Source organism: Silurus meridionalis, chromosome 14, assembly GCF_014805685.1.
Source record: "Silurus meridionalis isolate SWU-2019-XX chromosome 14, ASM1480568v1, whole genome shotgun sequence".
NCBI classification, from domain to species: Eukaryota; Metazoa; Chordata; class Actinopteri; order Siluriformes; family Siluridae; genus Silurus; species Silurus meridionalis.
This window is the reverse complement of record NC_060897.1, coordinates 72844-99680: the sequence shown is the minus strand read 5'-3', so window position 1 is coordinate 99680 and position 26837 is coordinate 72844. Positions and strand designations below refer to the sequence as shown.

The 26837-nt window shown below is 43.6% G+C and overlaps 1 protein-coding gene across 1 annotated transcript; it reads left to right on the top strand.

Moving 5' to 3' along the window:
• Window positions 1-1999: 1999 nt before the first annotated feature.
• brsk1b (BR serine/threonine kinase 1b) lies at window positions 2000-26744 on the top strand. Its single transcript, XM_046865524.1, is given in 21 exon segments — window positions 2000-3156; window positions 10182-10276; window positions 10767-10852; window positions 11131-11271; window positions 11986-12102; window positions 12227-12260; window positions 12361-12429; window positions 15537-15683; window positions 15761-15792; window positions 16027-16055; window positions 16058-16190; window positions 16427-16524; window positions 20091-20241; window positions 21712-21772; window positions 22268-22637; window positions 22640-22867; window positions 23529-23577; window positions 23666-23789; window positions 24352-24553; window positions 24715-24804; window positions 25355-26744. Coding segments are annotated over 21 exon segments (2553 nt in total). The 5' UTR covers window positions 2000-3068; the 3' UTR covers window positions 25564-26744.
• The last annotated feature ends 93 nt before the right edge of the window (window positions 26745-26837 follow it).

The window sequence follows — 26837 nt, the reverse complement described above, 5'->3', positions numbered from 1 at the left end:
TGGGTTTTGCAGTATTTAGCAACTGATTGATCTGTAACTCAATATTAATTATAGATCACCATGCACATTCATCTGCAGAAGACCAAGCGAGACACAACCATCAGATTACCATGTTCAGATCCAGAACTTAATCCTGTGAACTTGTTTCCATATCAGACAGAAAGCAGAATCTGGCAGTGATTTCTGCAGAACAAAACTGACTGAACAGATCCGAATAACACTTCATTTTCCTTCTTTTATATACGACTTCATTACAGCTACAATCCTGCTGCCACAAAGCACACACAGATACAGCAGTGCCAGAAGATCCTCTATTTACATGAGGAGTAAGAAATACTTATTTGTACACAGAATGTCCAAAATATACCAGAGAGCCCTGTTACCACAAGTATTAACATAAACAAATGTGTGAATCTCCTGTGACCACAAATCACCAAGAAGAACACAAACAATGAGCAGAACGTCCACAACCCCTACATTCATTACACATGTAGACACTGTTTCATCTGTAAGAGTTTGTCACATGACTTCAGTGTTTTCTGTATATATTTTTATTAGTTCTAGCACTATTTTATTATTATACATATGTTACTTGCTTCCACACTGTTTTTCTGAGCTCTGGCAACACAAAGTGTATTTTCCATGCGTCTTTTTTTTCTTTTAGCAAGAGAGAATATGTAAATGAAGCTGTTGGAGTTGATCTCCTGCTGCTGTTTTATTATAATGTTTCTTATCCGTTCATCAAATTCCTCTTCATCAACGTGTACCACCTCATGCAGAACTTCTCCGTGGAGCTCAGTGAGGTGATGAGGAAACGTGTGGAATCGCTGTCTCACTCTGGATGGAATTGGACCTGGATGTTGCTATGGTTACAGGTGTTTATAAGCAGCACAAAACGCTGATTAAAGATAAATGAATGTATTGAATGAAACCCAGACGGAGGGCTGAGGGAGGACATGAGAAACTCCACACAGACAGAAACCTGAGCTGAGGAGGAGCTGGGAGGAGACACTACTCCACACTGAGACCAGAGTAGCTACTGATGCTCTTTCAGATTTCCAAACCAGGATTTATTTTTCTTTTACAACTTTAGTCAGAAAAATTAGAAGTGCTGAGATAATAGTGTGGTGTTCTGAGGGTACCTTCAGGAGGTTCTGTTGGAGATGTGGATCAGATGTGTTGGAAGTGGAGAGTATAATTCCCTGTGGAAAGTGAATGATATTAAATATTATAAATGTATAAGAATTATAAAAGACCTGATCAGAATCACACCTTCAGATTGAGTCATGATCAACACTCCACACACCTCCACCACTACAACCACATGTGTGTGTGTGTGTGTGTGTGTGTGTGTGTGTGGGTTATGAGCCGAACTAAACATTGAAGAAGTGAAACATAGAGTGACACAACAGCTGGAATGATTTGCTTATAGAATATTTTTATTAATAATTATATGTTAATATAATATGTTTAGATGTGAGCTGTGATTGGATAATAAGATCAGAGGAGCGCTGTGATTGGATAATATGTTTAGATGTGAGCTGTGATTGGATAATATGTTTAGATGTGAGCTGTGATTGGATAATAAGATCAGAGGAGCGCTGTGATTGGATAATATGTTTAGATGTGAGCTGTGATTAGATAATAAGATCAGAGGAGCGCTGTGATTGGATAATAAGATCAGAGGAGCGCTGTGATTGGATAATATGTTTAGATGTGAGCTGTGATTGGATAATAAGATCAGAGGAGCGCTGTGATTGGATAATATGTTTAGATGTGAGCTGTGATTGGATAATAAGATCAGAGGAGCGCTGTGATTGGATAATAAGATCAGAGGAGCGCTGTGATTGGGTAATTTAATCATTTGGTTGTTTTGCACTAAACGCGCAGTGTGTGTTATTACAGAAAGCTGATGAATAAACGGTAGTGCAGAGTGTGTGTGTGTGTGTGTGTGAGAGTGTGTGTGTGTGTGTGTGTGTAAGAAACGAGCCGCAGTGGATTGTGGGAATGAGAGAGAACACTGTTTAATAGAAACACTGCAGGGGAAAGACCGAGAGGATGCGCGTTCACGAGGAGGACTCGCGCAGGGCGGGGACGCGCGGGCGCGCGGCTGAGGAGGAGAGTGGAACCCGGATGCTGATGCTGATGGAGAGAGAAGAAGGAAGGAGGAGAAGATAATAAGGAAAAGCCTCCTGACAGAGGGAAGGTGCAGTGCATGGGCTGAGGGAGCTTCACAGACTGCACACGGGGAGCGGCAGTGAGCTGCAGGACACGAGAAGCTCACAGACACCGGGATCGCCATTTTCCACCGTTAGGATGTCCGGTAACCGGGAGACGGGAGGAGAGCGCGGGGAGGAGCTGCTGTGAGGGAGACAAGGAGAACATTCCACCTGCTCATCACCACCATCACCACCATCAGCATCAGCATCAGCCACATCCTGATATGCCGGTTTTCCTCACAGAAACTCTCTATAACCAGAACCGGACAAACACACAGTGACTGTGGAGAAATTCCCCGGGGCGGCGCGCGCTCTCTCCCCGGCCTGCTCCGCTCCACACCCGTATGCGCGGCCTGGACAACACCGCGGCTCAGCACACATTCACTCCTCACTTCTAGATTGACTGAAACCAGAGGAACGTTTGCAGAAGTCAGAGATGGATGTGGTGTTATTAGTTAGATGACAGGTTTTTTTATTATTGCTTTTTATATTTTTTATTCTTTTCCACATCATCCTGCCAGTAACTGGGTCACTTCCGGTCTCTGAGTCATCCGTGTCCTCCTGAAAAACCTAGTTCCTCCTCATCCTCACAACCTCAATCAAAGACCTCCTGGATCTCCGGAATCACATCTCATCCCAAAAACCCGATCGGGTTCGGAACCGCAGCGTCCAAAGCAGCTAGAGAGGAAAAAGAGGAGGACCAGGATCAGGCCTTCATCATCACCTGCAGCCCGACGGTAATGTCGGACAGGCGCGTGACGTCACCAGGCAGGACGTCGCGCTGTGCACTGAACCGGATGTGAGAGGGGTTTCCTTCATTGTTGCGGTCACTCCTTAAACCTGAGCATCATGTCCAGTAAAGAGGTGTCCAGCAGCCACCCTGCCCAGTATGTGGGACCATATCGCCTGGAGAAAACCCTGGGAAAAGGACAGACAGGTAACACACACACACACACACACACACACACACACACACACACACATTAAATTATTGTATACAAGGATGGTGTATAGTGGTGTATGATGGTGTTTGATGGTGTATGATGGTGTTTGATGGTGTATGATGATGTATGGTGATGTATGATGCTGTGTGGTACTGTATGATGATGTCTGGTGGTGTATAATGGTGTCTGGTGGTGTATGATGGTGTTTGATGGTGTTTGATGGTGTATGATGGTGTCTGGTGGCTTATGATGGTGTTTGATGGTGTATGATGGTGTATGATGGTGTTTGATGGTGTATGATGGTGGCTGGTGGCTTATGATGGTGTTTAATGGTGTATGATGGTGTTTGATGGTGTATGATTCTGTATGTTGATGTATGGTGATATATGATGCTGTGTGGTGGTGTATGATGGTGTCTGGTGGTGTATGATGGTATATGATAGTGTATGATTCTGTATGTTTAGATATGTTGATGTATGGTGATGTATGATGCTGTATGGTGGTGGATGATGGTGGATGGTGGTGTTTGATGTATGGTGGTGTATGAAGGTGTATTGTGTTGTATGTTGGTGTATGGTTGTGTATGATTGTGTATGGTGGTGTATGATGGTGTATGTTGGCGTATGATGGTGTGGGATGGTGTATGGTGGTGCATAGTGGTGTATGATGTTGTATAGTGGTGTATGATGGTGTATTGTGGTGAATGGTGGCATATGATTGTGTATATTGGTGTAGTATGGTGTATGATGCTGTATGGTGGTGCATGTTGACGTATGATTGTGAAGGATGGTGTATTATGGTGCATGGTGGTGTATTGTGGTGTATGATGGTGTATTATGGTGTATAGTGGTGTACGATGGTGTAGGATGGTGTAAGATGGTGTAATGTGGTGTATGATGATGTATGGTGGTTTATGTTTGTGTATGATTGTGTATAGTGGTGTTTGATGGTGTATGGTAGTGTATGGTGGTGTATAGGGGTGTATGATGGTGTATAGTGGTGTATAATGGTGTATGATGGTGTATGGTAGTGTATGGTGGTGTATAGTGGTGTATGATGTTGTATGGAAGTGTATGGTGGTGTATAGGGGTGTATGATGGTGTATGGTAGTGTATAGTGGTGTATAATGGTGTATGATGGTGTATTGTGGTGTATGGTAGTGTATGGACGTGTATATTGGTGTAGGATGGTGTATGATTGTGCATTGTGGTGTATGTTGGGGTAGGATGGTGTATGATGGCGTATGGTGGTGCATGGTAGTGTATTGTCGTGTATGATGATGTATTGTAGCGTATGATGTACTTTTGTACGTCGCTCTGGATAAGGGTCTGCTAAATGCTGCAAATGTAAATGTTAATGTATGATGGCGTATGTTGGTGTATGATAGCATATGGTGGTAAATGATGCTGTATAATGTGTATAGTGGTGTATGATGGTGTATGATGGTGTATGATGGCGTATAGTGGTGTATGATGGTGTATAATGGTGTATAGTGGTGTATAATGGTGTATGATGGTGTATAGTGGTGCATGATGGTGTATAGTGGTACATGATGGTGTATAATGGTGTATGATGCTGTTTGATTGTGTATGGTGGTGTATAGTGGTGTATGATAGTGTATGATTGTGTGTTGTTGTGTATGGTGGTGTATAGTGGTGTTTGATGGTTTAATGTGTTGTATGTTGGTATATGTTGGTGTATGATTGTGTATGATTGTGTTTGGTATTGTATGATTTTATATGGTGGTGGATGGTGGTGTATGATCATGTATATCGTTGTAGGATGGTGTATGATGGTGTATTGTTGTGTATGTTGCCGTATGATGGTGTATTGTGGTGTATGATGTTGTATGGTAGTGTATAGTACATAATGGTGTAAATTGGGTGTATGGATGTGCATGATGGTGTATGGTGGTGTATGATGCTGTATGGTGGAGTTTAATGCTGTATGGTGTTGTATCGTGGTGTATATTGTGTGTAATGTAGAATGGTGTGTGTTTGTGTATGAATGTGTGGTCTTGTAGGATGGTGTATGGTGGTATATGATGGTCTATGGTTGTTTTGATGGTGTTTGGTGGTGTGGTGTGTTGTATTATGCTGTGTGGTGGTGCATGGATGTGCATGATGGTATATGGTGGTGCATGATGGTGTATAATGGTGTATGATATTGTATGATGCTGTATGATGCTGTTTGTTGTGTATGATGCTGTATGGTTGTGTATGATGGTGTATGATAGTGTATGGTGTTGTATAATGCTGTGTGGTGGTGTATGATGGTGTATCGTGGTATATGATGGTGTATGATGGTGTATGGGGTATATGATGGTGTATGATGGTGTATGGTGTGTAATTGTGTATGATGCTGCATGATGGTGTATGGTGGTGTATGATGATGTATGATGGTGTATGGTGGTGTATGATGGTGTATGGTGATGTATGATGGTGTATACGGGTGCTTGATGGTGTATGGTTTTGTTTGATTGTGTATAGTGGTGTTTAATGTGTATTGTGGTGGAGGTGTATGGTGGTGTATGTTGGATTACGATTGTGTATTGTGGAGTATGATGCAGTATGGTGGTATATGATGCTGTATGGTGGAGTATGATGGTGTATGTTGGTGTATGATGCTGTATGGTGGAGTTCAATGTTGTATGGTGGTGTATCATGGTGTATATTGTTGTAGAATGGCGTGTGTTGTCGTATGAATGTGTTTGGTCTTGTAGGATAGTGTATGGTGGTGTATGATGTTATATAGTTGTGTTTGATGGTGTATGGTGGTGTATTGTGTTGTATTATGCTGTGTGGTGGTGTATAGATGTGCATGATGGTGTATGGATGTGCATGATGGTGTATGGTGGTGCATGATTGTATATGATGCTGTTTGATGCTGTTTGGTGGTGTATGATACTGTTTGATGCTGTATGGTTGTGTATGATGGTGCATCGTGGTTTATGGTGCTATTTGATGGTGTATGTCGGTGTACGATGTTGTCTGGTGTGTGGTGGTATGATGCTGTATGGTTGTATATGATGGTGTATTGTGTATGATGTTGTATGATGGTGTACAGTGGTGTATGATGATGTATGGTTGTGTATGATTGTATGGTGTTGTATGATGCTGTGTGGTGGTGTATGGAGGTGCATGGTGGTGAATGATAGTGTATGATGCTGTATTGTGGCGTATGATGGTGTATGGTGGTGTATTGTGGTGTATAGTGGTGTATGATGGGATATTGTGGCGTAAGGCAGTGTATAATGGTGTATGGCTTAAAGTCATCCCAGGTGATTTATCTCCAGGACAAGATCCCCGAATAACACTTCATGACTCTCTGCTCTCCCCTTCAGTCACTGCTCGTAACCTTGGGGTAACTACGGACAATGAACTGTCCTTCTCCTTACATGTTGTTAATGTGTCTCGCTCCTGTCAATTTCTTCTCTACAACATCAGAAGGATTCGACCATTTCTGTCCACACAGGCTGCCCAGGTGCTTGTTCAGTCTCTTGTGATTTGGAGACTGGACTACTGCAACTCTCTGGTGGCAGGTCTTCCCCTGAATGCTATTCATCCAGTGCAGATGATCCAAAACGCAGCTGCACGACTTGTGTTCAATCTGCCCAAGTTCTCCCACACCACCCCACTAATGCTCCTCCACTGGCTTCCAGTAGCTGCACGTATCAGATTCAAAACACTGATGCTGATGACTACAAGGCCAAAAATGGACCAGCACCATCTTACCTTAGAGACCTCATCACATCTCGCACTGCACCACGCTGTCTGAGATCCTCCAGCACTGCTCCACTGGTACCTCCTTCTCTCAGAATGAGAGGTAAGTATACTTCAAGGCTCTTCTCTGTTCTGGCACCGAGGTGTTGGAATGAACTTCCCCTAGATGTCCGTACAGCAGAGTCCCTGATTATCTTCAAGCGTCGATTGAAGACCTTCATCTTCCTGAAGCACTTAAATTAGCACTTTCCAGGTTTGTAGAATTCCAGAGTTATATTTATATGAAGTGTGTAATCTGGTGTACAGTGTAGATTTATTCATTACTACAGACTCAAAGCACTTTAGAACATCGCTCTGGATAAGAGCTTCTGATAAATGCTGTAGATGTAAATGTAAATGCATGATGGATGATGGTGGTGTATGGTGGTGTTTGATAGTTTATGATGGTGTATGATAGTGTATGGTGGTGTATGATGGTTTATGGTGGTGTAAAATAGTGAACAAAGATGTAATGTGGTGTATGATGATGTATTGTGGTGGATGATAGTGGATGATTGTGTATGGTGTTGTATGATGGTGTATGATGGTGTATGATGGTGTATGGTGTATAGTGGTGCATGATGGTGTATGGTTTATGGTGGTGTTTGATGGTCTTAGGTGTTGTATAATGGTGTATAATAGTGTATGGTGGTGTATGATTGTGTATTATGGTGGTGTATAGTGGTATATAAAACTGTCTGGTGGTGTATTCGTCCCACCGGCTTGCTCATCAGGGACAAACCTACACTTACAGAGAACAGAAATTTTGTATCACCACATTATCTGTGTAAAGCTGCTTTGAGACAATGTTCATTGTTAAAAGCGCAATACAAATAAACATGAATTGAATTGAATTGTATGGTGGTGTATGATGGTGTATGATGGTGTATTGTGGTGTATGATTGTGTATAGTGGTGCATGATGGTGTACGGTGGTGTATAATAGTTTATGACGGTGTATGATGGTGTATGATGATGTATGATTGTGTATGGGGTTGTATAATGGGGTACGATGGTGTATCATGGTGTAAACTGGTGCATGATGGTGTGTTGTGGTGTATAATGGTGTATGGCGGTGTATGGCAGTGTATGATGGTGTATGGCGGTGTATGATGGTGTATAATGGTGTATGGCAGTGTATGATGGTGTATGGTGGTGTATGATACCACCATACTCCTACCGTGTATAATGGTGTATGGTGGTGTTTGATTGTGTATGATGGTGTATGGTGTATGATGGTGTATGGTGGTGTATGATGGTGTATGGTAGTGTATGGTGGTGTATTGTGGTGTATGATAGTGTATGGTGGTGTATTGTGGTGTATGGTTGTTTATGATGGTGTATGATGGTATATGGTGGTCTATTGTGGTGTATGATAGTGTATAATTGTGTATGGTGGTGTTTGTTTGTGTATTGTGGTGTATGATGTTGTACGATGGTGTATGATGGTGTATGGTTGTGTATGATGATGCATGATGGTGTATGATGATGCACGATGGTGTATGGTGTATTGTGGTGTATGGTTGTTTATGATGGTGTATGATAGTGTATGGTGGTGTATTGTGGTGTATGGTTGTTTATGATGGTGTATGATGGTATATGGTGGTCTATTGTGGTGTATGATAGTGTATAATTGTGTATGGTGGTGTTTGATTGTGTATTGTGGTGTATGATGTTGTACGATGGTGTATGATGGTGTATGGTTGTGTATGATGATGCATGATGGTGTATGATGATGCACGATGGTGTATGGTGGTGTATTGTGGTTTATGGTTGTGTATGATGGTGTATGGTTGTTTATGATGGTGTATGATGGTAATATTGCACACTGGTAATGTTATTGTACAGCTAAAAAGTAATAACAGTGTGTATTTTGGTAACTGGTTTTACTGGGAGCAGCTCTGATTGTAAAGTCTAATAGCAGCAGGGAGAAAAGATCTTCTGTTTTGCTCCTTCAGACACTTAGGATGTAACAGTGTGTCACTGAAGGAGCTGCTCAACAATGTAACGGTTACATACAGGGGGTGAGAGACGTTCTTCAGCAATGATGATAGTTTTGCTACCATTCTCCTTCTCCCACCTCCTGTACTGTGTCCAGTGGAATCTTCAGGACTGAGCTGGACTTCCTGATCAGCTTGTCCAGTCTCTTCCTATCTGCAGTAGAGATGCTGCTACCTCAGCACACCACTCCATAGAATATGGCTGAGGCCACCACAGAGTCAAAAAAGGTCTTCAGTAGAGCTCTCCCTGCACTCCAAAATACCTTAGTCTCCTCAGCAGAAAGCGTCTGCTCTGCCCTTTCTTATAAATTGCCTCAGTGTTGTCTGTCCAGTCCAGTTTGCTGTTTAGGTGAACACCAGGTATTTGTTAGAGTTCACTCTCACAATGTTCTTTCCCTGAATGTTCACTGATGATAAAGTTTGTTTGTGCCTACGGAAATCCACCACCAGTTATTTGGTTCAATATAACTCTCAACTGAAACTGATGGTGTATAATTGTGGATGGCGGTGGATGATGGTGTATGGTGTTGTATGATGGTCTATGGTGTTATGTAATGGTGTATGGTGGTGTATGATGGTGCACAGTGGTGTATGATTGTCCATGATGTTGTATTGTCTATGATGGTGTATGGTGGTGTATGATGGGATATTGTGGTGTATGGTGGTGTATGATTGTTTTTGATGGTGTATGGTGTATTTTGGTGTAAGACGGTGTATAGTGGTGCATGATGGTGTATGATGGTGTATAATAGTTTATGGTGGTGTATTTTGGTGTATGGAGGTGTATGATGTGTATAATAGTGTATGGTGTTGTATGATTGTGTATTGTGATCTATGGTTCTGTATGGTGGTGTTTGATGGTGTATGATGGGGTAAGGTGATGTATGATGATGTATGGTGGTGTATGGTGGTGTTTGGTGTTGTATGATTATGTATTGTGATCTATGGTGGTGTATAGTGGTGTATGGTGGTATATGATGTTGTTTGATGGTTTATGGTGGTTTATAATTGTGTATGGTGGTGTATGATGGTGTATAATGGTGCATTATGGTCTATGGTGTTGTATAATGGTGTATGGTCATGTATGATGGTATTGAATGGGCTATGATGGAGTATGGTGGTGTATGACAGTGAGAGACATTGAGATAGTCACCTCACTAACATTATTCTGTGTGTGTGTGTGTGTGTGTGTGTGTGTGTGTGTGTGTGTGTGTGTGTGTGTGTGTGCGTGTGTGCGTGTGTGTGTTTGTGTGTTCAGGTTTGGTGAAGCTGGGTGTCCACTGTATCACAGGCCAGAAAGTGGCTATAAAGATTGTAAACAGAGAGAAACTTTCAGAGTCTGTCCTCATGAAGGTAATTCTCACACACACACACACACACACACACACACACACACACACACACACACACAGTATAATGTGGGAGATCATTCAGGCGGTTATCTTTTAACGTGTCTGCTGTGCTCTAATAGGATAAGATCTGATCTGCAGGAATGTCTGATTCAAGCTGCAGGGTGAATCAGACCGTCTCCTACCTGATTTATCTTCTCAATATATTCAGAAAGAAATGATTTCTGTTAAACAGTGAAATGTTCAGACACTGACTGATTAAATGTGATAAATCACATTTCACAAATCACATGTTGGATTCTGTCCATTTTATTTTATTTCCTTTAGTTAAAGTTTTTTTCATATATAATTTATTCTCTTGTACACAGTGATATTCTACACAATAACTCATCACTTCACATCTCTAACAGCCCTCTGACTCCTGCATTTACATCTAACACCTGTGTGTGTGTGTGTGTGTGTGTGTGTGTGTGTGTGTGTGTGTGTGTGTGTAGGTGGAGAGAGAGATCGCCATTTTGAAGTTAATTGAACATCCACATGTCCTCAAACTGCACGATGTGTACGAGAATAACAAATACCTGTAAGTGTGAACACACCCTCATGTGTGTGTGTGTGTGTGTGTGTGTGTGTGTGTGTGTGTGTGTGTGTGTGTGTGTGTTTTTTGTGTGTAAGGGTGTGTGTGTGCACATTCCTGTGCATGACTGTCTGATTTGACATGTCTGTGCATGCAGTCATTTCCCGATTTTTTTTCTCTCTCTCTCTCTCTCTCTCTCTCTCTCTCTCTCTCTCTCTCTCTCTCTCTCTCTCTCTCTCTCTCTCTCTCTCTCTCTACCTGGCCCTGCCCTGCCCTCTCCCCAGGTATCTGGTGTTGGAGCACGTGTCAGGAGGTGAGCTGTTTGATTATTTGGTGAAGAAAGGTCGTCTGACTCCTAAAGAAGCGAGGAAGTTTTTCAGACAGATCATCTCCGCCCTGGACTTCTGTCACAGTCACTCTATATGGTGAATACACTCTGTACACGGCCAATCACAGCGCAGGAAATACAGTCTATCACGACTGACTCCACCCACTCATTTAAGATTTATTCATTCATTTATTATTCATTTATTACAGTATTGTGTTCATGTAAAAGTTACAGTGTAACTCTGTCTAAGTCTGTTTACCTGTCTGTATCACTGTCTGTTTACCTGTCTGTTTACCTGTCTGTATCACTGTCTGTTTACCTGTCTGTTTACCTGTCTGTATCACTGTCTGATTACCTGTCTGTTTACCTGTCTGTTTACCTGTCTGTATCACTGTCTGTTTACCTGTCTGTTTACCTGTCTGTTTACCTGTCTGTTTATCTGTCTGTTTATCTGTCTGTATCACTGTCTGTTTACCTGTCTGTTTACCTGTCTGTTTACCTGTCTGTTTATCTGTCTGTTTACCTGTCTGTTTACCTGTCTCTCTGTCTGTCTATCTTTGTTTGCCTGTCTGTCTCTCTGTCTGCCTCTCTGTCTGTTTTCTTCTCTCAATGTTTGTTTCTTTTTCTGACTGTCTTACTGTCTGTCTGTCTCGCTTTCTGTCTCTTTCTTTTTTTCTCTCTGTCTCACTGTTGTCTGTCTAACTGTCTGTCTCTTTGTCTGTTTCTCTGTCTCACTGTCTGTCTCTGTCTGTTATTCTCCCCATCTCTCTCTCTCTCTCTCTCTCTCTCTCTCTCTCTCTCTGTCTCTCAGTCACAGAGACCTGAAGCCAGAGAACCTGTTGTTGGATGAGAAGAATAATATCAGGGTAGCTGACTTTGGCATGGCGTCTCTCCAGGTGGGAGACAGTCTACTGGAGACGAGCTGTGGGTGAGTTCCTCTACACATGTCTGTGTATGTAATAGAGCTGACTGTGTGAAATAGAGCTGAATCTGTGTGTGTGTGTGTGTGTGTGTGTGTGTGTGTGTGTGTGTGTGCGTGTGTGTGGTTGCAGATCTCCTCATTACGCATGTCCTGAAGTCATCAGGGTGAGTCTGATCCTTCTGCTGCTGTTTTAATGAAAATGTACAGTGTGTTTACCTTTATAAAATGCAGGTGTGTGTGTGTGTGTGTGTGTGTGTGTGTGTAGGGGAGAAGTATGATGGTCGTAGAGCAGATGTATGGAGCTGTGGTGTTATCCTTTTTGCTCTGCTGGTGGTAAGTCACTGACCTTTATTTAACCTTAGGTGAGCGTGCATGCGTGTGTGTGTGTGTGTGTGTGTGTGTGTGTGTGTGTGTGTGTGTGTGTGCGGGTTAAACCCAGGAGGAGTGATAGGTGAGTGATAGGTGAGTGACAGGTAAGTGACAGAAACACATCACCTGGTGAGAGTGTATGGTTCAGCCAGCAGGGGGCACAATCTCACAGCAATGCTGAGCTGAGATCACTCCTCACACTCTTCACTGTAATGCAGCACACACTCGCTACACACACACAATCCCCAGCTTAAAAAAAGGTGGGACACTGTGTAAAATGTAAATAAAACCAAAATGTAATGATTTGCAAATCTTATAAACCCATCTTTTATTCACAATAAAACAGAAAATAGAGATTGTGCTGCAAATTAGACCGATTATCAGGCAGGTGCATCTGAGACACCAAGCTGTGAGTTTCTGGCCTGTGCTTGCAAGAGAGAACATAACTTTCTCATTCCAGCAGGTGGCAGTAGTCTATATTTGGCATTCAAACAGGGAAACCAGAAGAACTACAACTGTAACTATATAAAAAGCAGTGTTTCCACCTGCCGGCATCATTATTGATGGATTCGTGTAGCTTTTTTCAGTCATGTCTGCTAATTTAAAAAGACAAGAGCAAGACCGCAACAAACGTGTTCCTTTTCTCCATGTGCTCATTCACTGAGCTAATTAGCGGATTCTCTTTCTCGCTGTTGAGCTCAGTGGCTGATTTGACATTTAGAATTAGCTGTAAAAAACAGATGATGTCCAACCAGAGCCAACAGTGCAGAAAAATACTAAACCTAACTGACATTCCCTGCCAGCTGACTGCCAGCTTGGTGTGTCCTTTACATTTTTATCATTTCCTCCTAATCTAGTCTTCTAGATTTCATTAGTTAAATATGATGATGCTTTTGGGGAGAGAATGAGAAGAACATTTGGAACTGTATTAGTGAGTCTTCAACCAGCTTTAGTTTAGGCTACAGGGAGACACAGGTACTAAAACTGCTAACAAGTGCACTGATTGGAGAGTCTTGTGTTGTTCAATAAATGTTTAATTTAAGCAATTAAATCTGTATCACATCTTATAAATTAGTAGATTTTATAAGATGAAGGGGGGAAAAAGAAAATCTGCCAAACATATTGGCCAATAATATCAGCTCCCTGATTTCTACATATCAGCATCAGCCAGAGAAAAACCCAAATCTGTCGACCTCTAATATAAACATCAAATATTTAAACTGAGAATTTATACAATTGTAAGAAAAAAATAAGGTCATTTAGAATTTGATGGCTGCAACACGTCTCATAAAAGCACAGGACAGGACCATGTATCCCACTGTAAACATCACATCTTCTGTCCGTGTACATCTGGGAAGCAGTTACTGAAGTTCTGGGAGAGGAATGTTGTCTCATGTGTCTGATACAGGATTCTATCTGCTCAGTAGTTTGGGTCTTCTTTGTTGTGTTTTTTGTTTCATGATGCACCAAATATGCAAAGCCTTCATTAAAGAAACATGTTTTCTGAATGAAAGCATTTGTTGCTCTAAAACCTGTAATATAGCGTTTAGCATTGATGGAGCTGCCCATTCCACAGGCACTAATGCACCACCATCAGTTTCAACATCTGATATGTTTTCTATGTTTTAATGTGAATAAAATATGGATTTATGAGATTTACAAATAATTACATTCTGGTTTTTTTTTCATTACATTTTAAGTCAAGTTTATTTCTATCAAGCGTTTCACAATGGACAGTGTCTCAAAGCAGCTTTACAGAATTTAAGAATAGGGAGACTGTGTGAAGGAAAAACTCCCTTGTATGACTGAGAAGAAACCTTGAGAGGAACCAGACTCAAAAGCAGAACCTCATCCTCATCTGGGTGACATCAAGAGTGTGATTATAGTCTTTAAACACTACAGAACACTGGAGAGTGAGAACTAACATGAGCACTGGAGTGTGTGATTATGACTGATGATCTTTCTACAGTCTTTACAGTCATTATGGTCATAAAACCAGGAGCTACTGAGCAGCTCATAAAATATCTCAACATCATCACAGATCCAACAGCAGCTTCTTCATGCCAGAGCCTTTAAACACTCCAGGAGGTCCAGTGTCCAAACTCCACATGAAGTGGGATCTAATTGGCACTGGTACGTCTCTAGATGGTTCAGGGTGTTTGTGAGCATCTACTTCTTTAAAGGTCCATAATCTTCATGAGGTGGGACGTGACTGGAGCTGGAGCAACCTCAGGGTGTCTCGGGATGGGGAGAAAGAGAAGCAGTGGAGGAATTAGCGTAGCTGCTGTTCATGATATTAACAGCACAAGTTGATAATGTGATGTGATCAGATGTTCTGGAGCACAAGGTTATGATGTGATGTGTGTTATGTGTAGAACTCGCTAAAACATCGTCTTTAATCTGCACTTAAACTGGGAGAGTGTGTCTGAGCCCGAACACTGTCAGGAAGACTATTCCAGAGTTTAGGAGCTAAATGTGAGAATGTTCTACCACCTTTAGTGGACTTTGCTATTCTAGGAACTACTAGAAGTCCAGAGTTTTGAGATCTCAGGGAGCGTGACGGATTGTAGCGTGTTAGAAGACTGGAGAGATACATGGAGATAAACCATTTAGTGTTTTGTAGGTAAGAAGCAGTAGTTTGTAGTGGATTTGAATCTTAACAGGAAGCCAGTGTAGGGATGAGAAGATTGGGGTTATATGGTGATATTTTCTCCACCTTGTGAGAACTCTGACTGCTGCATTCTGGACTAACTGAAGCTTGTTTATTAATGACGCAGGACATCCACCTAGTAATGCATTACAATAGTCCAGTCTGGAGGTCATGAACGCATGGACGAGCTTCTCTGCATCAGATATATTTTACAGTACATGTCCTAACTTTTTTGGAATTGGGGTTGTACATCATGGACAGAGTATATTGTTATAGTATATTATATAGAAATAATTCTACTCTGTGCTCGTGTCAGTAATTATGACCCCTGCCAGGTTACTGTAAATGAGTGTGTGTGTGTGTGTGTGTGTGTGTGTGTGTGTGTGTGTGTGTGTGTGTGTGTGACATTTGACCCCTTCAGGGAGCTTTACCCTTTGATCATGATAACCTGCGGCAGCTGCTGGAGAAGGTGAAGAGTGGAGTGTTCCACATGCCCCACTTCATCCCACCTGAGTGTCAGGCGCTGCTGAGGGGCATGATCGAGGTCAACCCTGAGAAACGCCTTACGGTACACACACACACACACACACACACAAACACACACACAAGAGACACACACTTAGACTGTGTTGTTTGTGTTCACAGCTGGAAGCAATACACAAACACCCATGGTACCTGTGAGTAATGATCCCCCCCCATCCACTGATCTGTGTGTGTGTGTGTGTGTGTGTGTGTGTGTGTGTGCGTGTGTGTGTGTGTGTACAAGTTTTTGTATGTTTTATTTTATGAGTGGTTGCTATGGTAACGATAACGTAGCAGCACCAGTTTAATATAAATGTGCTGCTTGTTTGAAGAATTAATCAGCACTGTGTGACCAGTCCCTCTGTTGTGTGTGTGTGTGTGTGTGTCAGTGGAGGTCGTAACGAGCCGTGTCCCGAACAACTTCCCCCAGAAGAGTGTGTGTGAAGAGGATCATGTCTCTGACAGAACTGGACCCTGATGTGTTGGACAGTATGCACTCTCTGGGCTGCTTCAGGGACCGAGTCAAACTGACCCGAGACCTGCAGTGTGAAGAGTGAGTGTGTGTGTGTGTGTGTGTGTGTGTGTGTGTGTGTGTGTGTGTGTGTGTGTGTGTGTGTGTGTGTGTGTATCATAGATTCCTCTGAATTAGGTATATATGATTACATCAGGTATGGTGTTTACTTTTTGCTTCTTGTTCTCTCTCGCTCTCTCTCTCGCTCTCTCTCTCTCTCTCTCTCTCTCTCTCTCTCTCTCTCTCTCTCTCTCTCTCTCCCTCTTTCTGTCTCTTAGAGAAAACCAGGAGAAGATGATCTACTACCTGCTGCTGGACAGAAAGGAACGCTACCCCAGTTATGAGGATGAAGATCTTCCTCCCAGGAATGATATTGGTGAGAAAGCAGATGCAGAATTTCCACAGCAGTGTTAAAAGGACGTGTTTTGAGCTGAATCTTCATCTTTGGGAGGAGGATGAAGAACGCAGGAGACTAATCTGGCTAGTAGTGTGGGTGCGGAAATGAGATCATGTGGATCGTTCTCCGATGATCATCATGCACGAGTTGCCAAGGGGTTTGGGGGTTGAGCTTATCGAAGGTCTTCTCTTGTCGTCTTCCGGTTATGTTCTTCTGCTCTTAAACCCACTTAAAACACCTCGAATGACTCATCGCAGCATGGCAGTATGTTAAACGTACGTCATGTTAAACGTCTCTGTGGCAGATTTGCACCTTTGCTCTTTGCTGTAACTCGCTATTTTATCGTTCTGTTCTTTAAAAATATCAAACAATCCTTTAATATACTAATAAATATAAAATATAATAAACGTAATAAACGACTCCTTAGTGAACACGTCAAATAGCATGTACACCAGAAGCTAAATGGCAGAGGTGAACACGTATTTTAAGAAGAAGGAGGATCATAGGGTGACGTATAAGAGTGGAGGAAGGTGCACACAGGTGGATTATGTTCTATGTAGGAGATGTAACCTGAAGGAGATTGGCGACTGTAAGGTGTTGGCAGGGGACAGTGAAGCTAGACAGCATCGGATGGTGGTCTGTAGGATGGTTTTGGAGGTGAAGAAGAAGAGGAGGAGAGTGAGGACTAAAAGAAGAATAAGATGGTGGAAACTGAAGGATGAAGACTGTAGTGTGAGATTCAGGGAAGAGGTCAGACAGGAGCTCGGTGGTGGTGAAGAGGTGCTGGATGATTGTGGAACTACTGCAAAAGTAATGAGAGAGACAGTTAGAAAGGTTCTTGGTGTAACATCTGGAAATAGAAAAGAAGAGAAAGAAACGTGGTGGTGGAATGAGGAAGTGCAGGAGAGCAGAAGGAGAAAGAGGTTGGAGAAACATAACTGGGATCGACAGAATGATGAGAAAAGTAGGCGGGAGAACAAGGAGATGCAGCAGCAGGTTAAGAGGGATGTGGTGAAAGACAAGGAAAAGGCATATGAGGAGCTGTAGGAGAAGTTGGACACTGAGGAAGAAGAAAAGGATTTGTAGCGATTGGCCAGGCAGAGGAACCGAGCTGGGAAGGATGTGCTGCAAGTTAGAGCAATAAAGAATAAAGATGGAAATGTGTTGACTAGTGAGGAGAGTGTGATGAGAAAATGGAGGGAGTATTTTAAGCAGCTGATGAAGGAGGAAAATGAGAGAGAGAAGGTTGGATGGTGTAGAGATGTGAAGCAGGATGTAGATAGGATTAGTAAGGAGGAAGTGAGAGCAGCGATTAAGAGGATGAAGAGTGGAAAGTCGGTTGGACCAGATGACATACCGGTAGAAGCATGGAGATGTTTAGGAGAGATGCAGTGGAGTTTTTAACCAGATTGTTTAACAGGATTTTGGAAGGTAAGAAGATGCCTGAGGAATGGAGAAGGAGTCTGCTGGTACTGATCTTTAAGAATAAGGGAGATGTGCAGACCTGCAGTAACTACAGGGGAATAAAGTTGATCAGTCACACCATGAAGTTATGGGAAAGAGTAGTGGAAGCCAGGCTGAGAGAAGAGGTGACCATCTGTGAGCAACAGTATGGTTTCATGCTGAGGAAGAGCACCACAGACGCATTATTTGCTTTGAGAATGTTGATGGAGAAGTATAGAGAAGGTCAGAAGGAGTTGCATTGTGTATTTGTGGATTTAGAAAGCGTCGACAGGGTGGAGAGGAGTTGTGGTATTGTATGAGGAAGTCTGGTGTGTCAGAGAAGTATGTGAGGGTGGTGCAGGACATGTATGAGGACAGTGTGACGGCAGTGAAGTGTGCAGTAGGAACGACAGACTGGTTCAAGGTGAAGGTTCGACTGCATCAAGGATCGGCTCTGAGCCCTTTCCTGTTTGCGGTGGTGATGGACAGGTTGAAGGACCAGTTCAGACAGGAGTCTCCGTGGACTATGATGCTTGTGAATGATATTGTGATTTGTGGTGAGAGTAGTGAGCAGGTGGAGAAGATCCTAGAGAGGTGGAGGTACACGCTGGAGAGAAGAGGAATGCAAGTCAGTAGGAGTAAGACAGAGTACATGTGTGTGAATGAGAGGGAGGGCAGTGGAGGGGTGCGGTTGCAGGGAGAAGAGGTGGAGAAGGTGGAGGAGTTCAGGTACCTGGGGTCAACAGTGTAAAGTAATGGACAGTGCGTTAGAAGTAAAGAAAAGAGTGCAGGCAGGGTGGAGAAGAGTGATAGCAGGAGTGATTTGTGATAGAAGAGTATCTGTGAGTGAAAGGAAAGTTTATAGGACTGTGGTGAGACCTGAGATGTTGTATGGATTAGAGACAGTGGCATTGAGTAAAAGACAGGAGGTGGAGCTGGAGGTAGCAGAGCTGAAGATGTTGAGATGTTCGTTGGGAGTGACGACGATGGACAGGATTAGAAATGAGTTTATTAGAGAGACAGCGCATGTAGGACGTTTTGGAGACAAGGTGAGGGAGGTGAGATTGAGATGGTTTAGACATGTGCAGAGGAGGGACATGGGGTATATCAGTAGGAGAATGCTGAGGATGGAGACACCAGGAAGGAGGAAAAGAGGAAGACCAGGGAGGAGGTTTATGGATGTGGTGAGAGAAGACATGCAGGTAGATGGTGTGAAAGAGGCAGATGTAGAGGACAGTGGGGGATGGAGACAGATGATCCGTTGTGGCGCCCCCTAATGGGAGCAGCCGAAAGAAGAAGAAGGAGAAGACCAGAAGCTAAATGGCTGGTTTTATTGCTATTGGCTGGTCACATATTAAATACTCAGATGTCTGTAGACGTATGTGGATGTATGTGGAGTGAGCGTAAATCCATGACATGTATACAGGATGTGATGTTCTTCACCACGACGCCTCCTTCATCATCATGGTGTTAATAATCAGTGTATTTGAGAGTAAACAGTTTATTCTTCTCAAGATAACAGAACGACTGCGTGTGTGTGTGTGTGTGTGTGTGTGTGTGTGTGTGGTTTCAAGTAGAAGGTGTGTCACTGGCATTACAGGACTGTCTGGTTTTAAACACACACACAAAGTAGAATGATGAGATGTAATGAAACTGAATGAGGGTTATAAGGGTGTTTATGACCGGGCAGACTGACAGCTCTAATCAGTGTTGTGTAGTTGTGTGTAAGATGTGTGAAGCACCATAAACTTTATAAGTGTGAGACTTGACTCAAAATTTATACCTCACATGCAGAACATCTTGTCCTCTTCTTCTGAACCAGCAGTGAAACAGTGTTAAATCAAGGCCTTAGTGTTTAATCAGAACCTCAGGGTTTAATCAGAACCTCTGACTTGTTCAGAATATTTATTTGTTGTCCTGTATACTGAGACTCGCAGGTTTCTCGCTGAGACGCTAATGCTGTGTGAATAAGGCTACAGTGAGAGTAACTTATCATGTATACACATATGATGTGCATGATTAAACATAGACGTGTTGTGTGTGTGCGCTGTGTGTATGTGATGCGTGTTGTGTTTTTGTGTGTGTGCGTGTGACCTGTTCAGATCCTCCCCGTAAACGAGTGGACTCTCCCATGCTGACCCGTCATGGCCGCTGTCGACCGGAGAGAAAGAGCCTGGAGGTGCTGAGTGTGACGGATCAGGGTTCCCCGACTCCACCCCGTCGGGCCCTCGACACCTCCGCACATAGCCAGAGGTCAGAATCCTTACATACATGCACACACACCCACCTCAGGATTGTGGTGAACAGGTCATCTTTCACACCTCAGCATTGAGGACTCAGCATTGAGCAGATGTTTACTCTGTCTGTCCAAAACCAGACACTCATCACTGCAGCTGCTACTGCACTCACCTTATTCAATCCCACAATGCACTGCAGATAGCACTTTAATATAATGTGTAGGGAATATGTAGTAGAAAGTAGGGTATAAGGGAGTAGGATATAAGGGAATAGGGTACAAGGGTGTAGGGTATAAGAGAGTAGGGTGTAGGGTATACGGGTGTAGAGTATAAGGGTGTAGGGTATACAGGTGTAGGGTATACGGGTGTAGGGTATACGGGTGTAGGGTATAAGGGTGTAGAGTATACAGGTGTAGGGTATACGGGTATACGGGTGTAGGGTATACGGGTGTAGAGTATACAGGTGTAGGGTATACGGGTATATGGGTGTAGGGTATAAGGGTGTAGAGTATACAGGTGTAGGGTATCTGGTATCTGGTGTAGGTATCTGGTGTAGGGTATAAGGGTGTAGGGTATACGGGTATATGGGTGTAGGGTATCTGGTGTAGGGTATATAGGTGTAGGGTATATGGTGTAGGGTATACAGGTGTAGGGTATAAGGGTGTAGAGTATACAGGTGTAGGGTATCTGGTATCTGGTGTAGGGTATAAGGGTGTAGAGTATACAGGTGTAGGGTATACGGGTATACGGGTGTAGGGTATACGGGTGTAGGGTATAAGGGTGTAGAGTATACGGGTGTAGGGTATCTGGTATCTGGTGTAGGGTATACGGGTGTAGGGTATAAGGGTGTAGAGTATCTGGTGTAGGGTATACAGGTGTAGGGTATACTGGTGTAGGGTATACGGGTGTAGGGTATCTGGTGTAGGGTATAAGGGTGTAGAGTATACAGGTGTAGGGTATCGGGTATATGGGTGTAGGGTATACGGGTGTAGGGTATAAGGGTGTAGAGTATACGGGTGTAGGGTATACAGGTGTAGGGTATACGGGTATATGGGTGTAGGGTATACGGGTGTAGGGTATACGGGTGCACTAGGTCTCTGATTCAGTGCATTAAGTTGATTTTCATGAATTAATTAATGCAGTAAAATTGAATGTAAAGAATATAAATATAATCATTTACTTTCTACATTCTGTAGAAAGGCATATGTGTGTGTGTGTGTGTGTGTGTGTATGTGTGTGTGTGTGCATGCGCGCGCATATGCGTCCGTTGTCGTTCGCTACACAACAGAACAACAGAAGGACAATGCTGTGATGACAGTTGCTGAGAGATCATCATTTCAACACATAACCTCACTCCAGATTATCTTAAACCTGTAAACATTAGCTATGAAGAATGGAATTTTAAACATTACACAGCCACACCCACTGTATAGCTGTGTAACAGTGTTCTGTGTGTGTGTGTGTGTGTGTGTGTGTGTGTGAGCAGATCTCGCTCAGTGAGCGGCGCTTCGACCGGTTTGTCCTCTAGCCCCCTGAGCAGCCCCAGAGTAAGTCTCACTCCTCGTTTCCCCGTGTGTAAATGCATTTGTTCATCTATTTCACACTGTTCCATTTAGAGTCATGACTCATACCATAGACCTGCCCCTTACACACACACACACACACACACACACATGCACGCACGCACGCACACACACACCCTGAACTACAGTTTATTCATTAACTCTGCAATAGCACAATAACACATTAACAATTTGTTGTGAGTGAGTCTGTGAGTCTGTGAGTCTGTGTGTGTGTGTGTGTGTGTGTGTGTGTGTGTGTGTGTGTGTGTGTGTGTGTGTGTGTGTGTGTGTGTGTGTGTGTGTGTGTGTGTGTGTGTGTGTGTCATGTTCCTGGATGTATTCATGCTCTGTGTAACTCTGTTCTTGCTAATCATGAGCCATAGCTCTCATTAACTCTCATCCTCATTGCTGTTCTCTTCATCTCTCCATTCTTCTGTCCTCCTCCATCTTTCTGTCCCCTTTTCTCTCCCGCCTCATCAGAGTCCAGTTTTCACCTTCAGCCAATCCGAGGTCGCCTCTGCCTCTGCCACACAAGCCAAAGACCACAAAGCGGGAAGCAGCCATGCCTCTCGGGCTGCCCAGCGTGTGCCCGACCAAAAAACCCAGACACTTCCCTCGAAGGCGGCGAGTGAGCGTCTGCATCTGCAGTCTATGAAGTCTCTCCCCCTGCAGACGCCACCCTCCCCCTCCCCCTCACCGTCTCCACTCCTTTCCCCCATCCCTCGTTTCTTCTTCTTCCCCGCTCCCTCCGTCCTGAAGTCCGTCACTAAGTCCATTTATCCTAACTCTGCCCATGTGTCGCAGGTCACACCCCAGGATTCCCCGCTTCCCACCCCTTGGAACACCCCAGCACCCCTCCCACCCCACCATCCTCCTCTTCCTCCTCCTCCTCCTCACGAGCTGAAGGGGGCGGGGCTGGCAGCAGTACAGGGGGTGGTTCCCTGTCCCTCACCCCCCCCTCCAGCCCCGGTGCAGGTGGTGGAATGGCTGCTAGTAGCTCCGCCCATTGGAGGAGCCGTCTCAACTCATTCAAGAACAACCTGCTGGGTTCTCCACGCTTCCATCGCCGCAAGCTGCAGGGTGAGGCGCTGCATGGGATTAGTGATTATATATTATCTAAACATAACCCTAACTCTGACCCTGGCCCAGACCCTAACCCTGACCCTAAACATAACCCAAACCTTGACCCTGGCCCAAACCATGACCTAACTCTAACCATGGCCTTAACCCTAACCTCCACTCTAACCCCTATCCCTAAACCCATCCCCAACCCTTACCAAACCCTAACCCCTATCCCTAAACCCTATCCATAACCCTGACCTTAACTCTAACCCTAACCCTAACCCTGACCCTAAACATGGCCCTAACCCTGACCCCGGCCCAAACCGTGACTCTAACCTTGGCCTTAACCCAACCTCGACTCTAACCCCTATCCCTAAACCCTATCCATAACCCTGACCTTAACTCTAACCCTAACCCTGACCCTAACTTGAACTCTGACCCCAGCCCTGACTGTGATTCCAACCCAGACCCCAAGTCTTTTTCTCCTGTTAATTTATGTCCTATTTTGTATAAACTTATTTAATATAAAGTGGTTGGAAGTTTAACCCCCTAATAATGAGTAATTGTACATTTTACAGAACTCAAACACACACACACACACACACACACACACACACAGGTTTCCTAAGTTCCTCAGGTTCTCAGCAGGAACCTGTCTGACTTCTGTCTTTTTCTGCAGTTCCTACATCAGAAGACATGTCCAGCCTGACTCCGGAGTCCAGCCCTGAGTGAGTACCGAGCAGCACTGTGTGTGTGTGTGTGTGTGTGTGTGTGTGTGTGTGTGTGTGTGTAAACTCTGTACTCTGTCCTTTACAGATTGGCTAAGAAGTCCTGGTTTGGGAATTTCATCAGTCTGGAAAAAGAGGAGCAGATTTTTGTTGTGATTCGAGACAAACCTCTGAGTTCCATCAAAGCAGACATTGTCCATGCCTTTCTATCAGTTAGTGCTCTATCTCTTATCTCCTTATCTTCTCTCTCCTCTCTCCCCTCTCCTCTTGTCTCGTCTCATCTCCTCTCTTCTCATCTTCTCTTCTCTCCTCTTATCTCCTCTCATCTCCTCTCCTATCGCTCCCTCTCCTCTTGTCTCGTCTCGTCTCATCTCATCTCCTCTCTTCTCCTCTTATTTCCTTTCATCTCATCGTGTTTCCTCTCATCTCATCTTTTCTCCTCTTCTCTCATATCCTTGTTTCTCCTCTCCTTCTCTCCATCTTCTCTCTATCTCCTCTCCTCTTCTCCCTCTCCTTTCATCTATTTTCTCTCTCTCATCTCCTTTCATCTAGTCTCCTCTCCATTTCGTCTCCTTTCATCTAGTCTCCTCTCATTTCATCTCCTTCCCTCTCCATCTTCCCTAATATCCTCTCATCTCATCTCTTCTCCTTTCATCTCATCTTGTCTCCTCTAATCTCATCTCCTTTCCTTTCCATCTTCTCTCGTCTCCTCTACTCTTCTCTCTCTAGCAGAGTTTTCAGTGGAACCTCTCTCTCCCTCTCTCTGTTCTTTAGATTCCATCTCTGAGCCACAGTGTAATCTCTCAGACAAGTTTTAGAGCAGAGTATAAGACGTCTGGTGGTTCCTCCGTCTTCCAGAAGCCCATTAAATTCCAGGTGGACATCGCCTTCTCCGAGGCAGAGCGTGAACGAGAGCGGGGCAGAGAGGGCAAAAGGGAGACTGGAATTTACAGCGTCACCTTCACCCTCATCTCAGGTACAGGTTTATATCAGGATCCTGTGTGTGATGTTCCTGACACATACTGTACTGAGTTCTGACCCGTTCTGTACTGAGATCTGACACATACTCTACTAAGTTCTGACCCAATCTGTACTGAGATCTGAATCTTGTGACTGAGGTGTGTTTGTGTGGTTCAGGTCCTAGTCGCAGGTTTAAGAGAGTGGTGGAGACGATTCAGGCTCAGCTGCTCAGTACTCATGACCAGCCCTCTGTGCAGGCCCTCGCTGGTGAGAGCACACACACACACACACACACACACACACACACACACACACACACACACACACAGTGTCAACATGATTACTAGCAACTGAATAAAACTAATTATAATAATCACCCATACACATATTAATTAACTAATTAACTAACCAATTAAGATGATTCTATTTTAATATACTTTTATACTTATTTTATTTATTTTTACGTTACTTCTACTTTTTTGATCTTACGTTGTATTTCTTTCATGTTTACAAGTTGTACAGTCGTAAAAAGCGTTTCACTATATGTCACTCTGTATGAATGTGTACGTGAGAAATAAAAGGCGAATTTGAATTAATCATTTAATCAGTTACAATTAATTAATTAAGCTCATTAAATACTGTTCAGATTCTTTTATAAAACACAAATTTCTTATAATCAGAATATTTCACCTACTCTATTGGGTATGTGTTGGTTTGGCCACGCCCACTACATGGCTAATCACATTAATTAAGTGTCGAATAATTAATGAATGGTTTAGACACGTCTCAGTAAGTCCTGCCCGTGTGTCTCTAACAGATGAGAAGAACGGGATCTCGTCTCATCCTCCTGCCACGCCCACCCGCCAGAACTCCCGCCACTCTGAGGGGGGAGGAGAACGCAGCGAGAGGGCGGAGCGCGCAGACGGTGCAGGTACAGGCAGCAGTGGTAGCGTCATCCAGCGCAAGGGGTCGGGCAAGGACAAGCCCCGCCTCCTGTCCTCCAATGGAACCCAGTCTCAGCCGTGAGAGAACTCACTGAAGAGCTGTGACTCTCTCTGTTCCCCTGTCCCCCTGTCCCCTAATCCCCCCCACCCCACCCCACCCCCAGGAAATCCCACAATCCCTCACTCACAGCCCTGACTCATCTCTGACCCGTGTAGCTCCAGTGCAGCTGGAAAAAAAAAAAACAGAAGAAAGCAGATGTTCTCACTCACTGATACACCAATCACCTGCAGACACCTAAAGCTCTCTGAGAGCTGGAGCTGCAATGATGATGATGATAATGATGTCACTCACCTGGAACCTGCAGAGGATCTCAAATCCATACAGAAATAATAGTTTATAAACATCTGGAAGCTTAGCTACACCACGTCCAGATCAGGTACTGATCATGGAGATGTGCTGAGGTGGACAGGGGTCTCGTTTTCATCATCATTTCATCTTCACTATCATTAAAAGAAACCTCACTGATACACACTTCCTTCCTAAACAAGGTGGGAGAACGAGACGGGTTCTTCTGCTCCAGGAACACGTGGAGAACATGGCTGCTCCTGAACCACGGTTCTGTAACTGATTGAAGAAAAGTGCTGATGATTGTAGTGAAGGATTTGCGAAGACGAATCAGACCTAGAGCACGAGCACGAGCACGTTCTAATCACATGGTATTTACACACCATTTATTCATCCAGAGCCAGACACGGCGAGGAGACATGGAGTCATGGATACGAGGAGATGATGAGATGTGCAGACGTGGACATGAGGAGCTCCGACAGTCCAGAAAAAACACACAAAAGACTCAATTCTGACCATGTGAAAATCGAATCATACAAACGTCTCAAAACACACAATTTAAAAATTGTATTTCATTTAACAGTCCAATATATTAATTTAAAACCTGTTATTTATTAATTAATTTATTTATTTATTTATTTATTTATTTATTTATTTGGCTGCTGTTCTGGGGTTTCCAGATGTTTCAGAAGTAAACAGAAGAAGCACACTGGATGTTCATTTTGTTTCCTAACATTAAAATAATGCTGCAGTTGTTTTACAGATGTTTTTGTGTTGAAACCACAGTTTCAGTTCTGTTTGTATTTCTGTTCATGTTTCTCATTTTACTTTATTATATTTAAAGATAAAGAATTAAAAAAAAAAACGATGATGTGAAGAAGAGGAATAAAGGACAAGAAGAAGAATCTCACACTTCAGATGATTGTGGCAGCATGTATTTGATGAAAGGATCTGATTCTTAGTGAGGAGTAGGAAAAGGAAGTAGTGGAGGAAGTGAAGCTCCATCATCT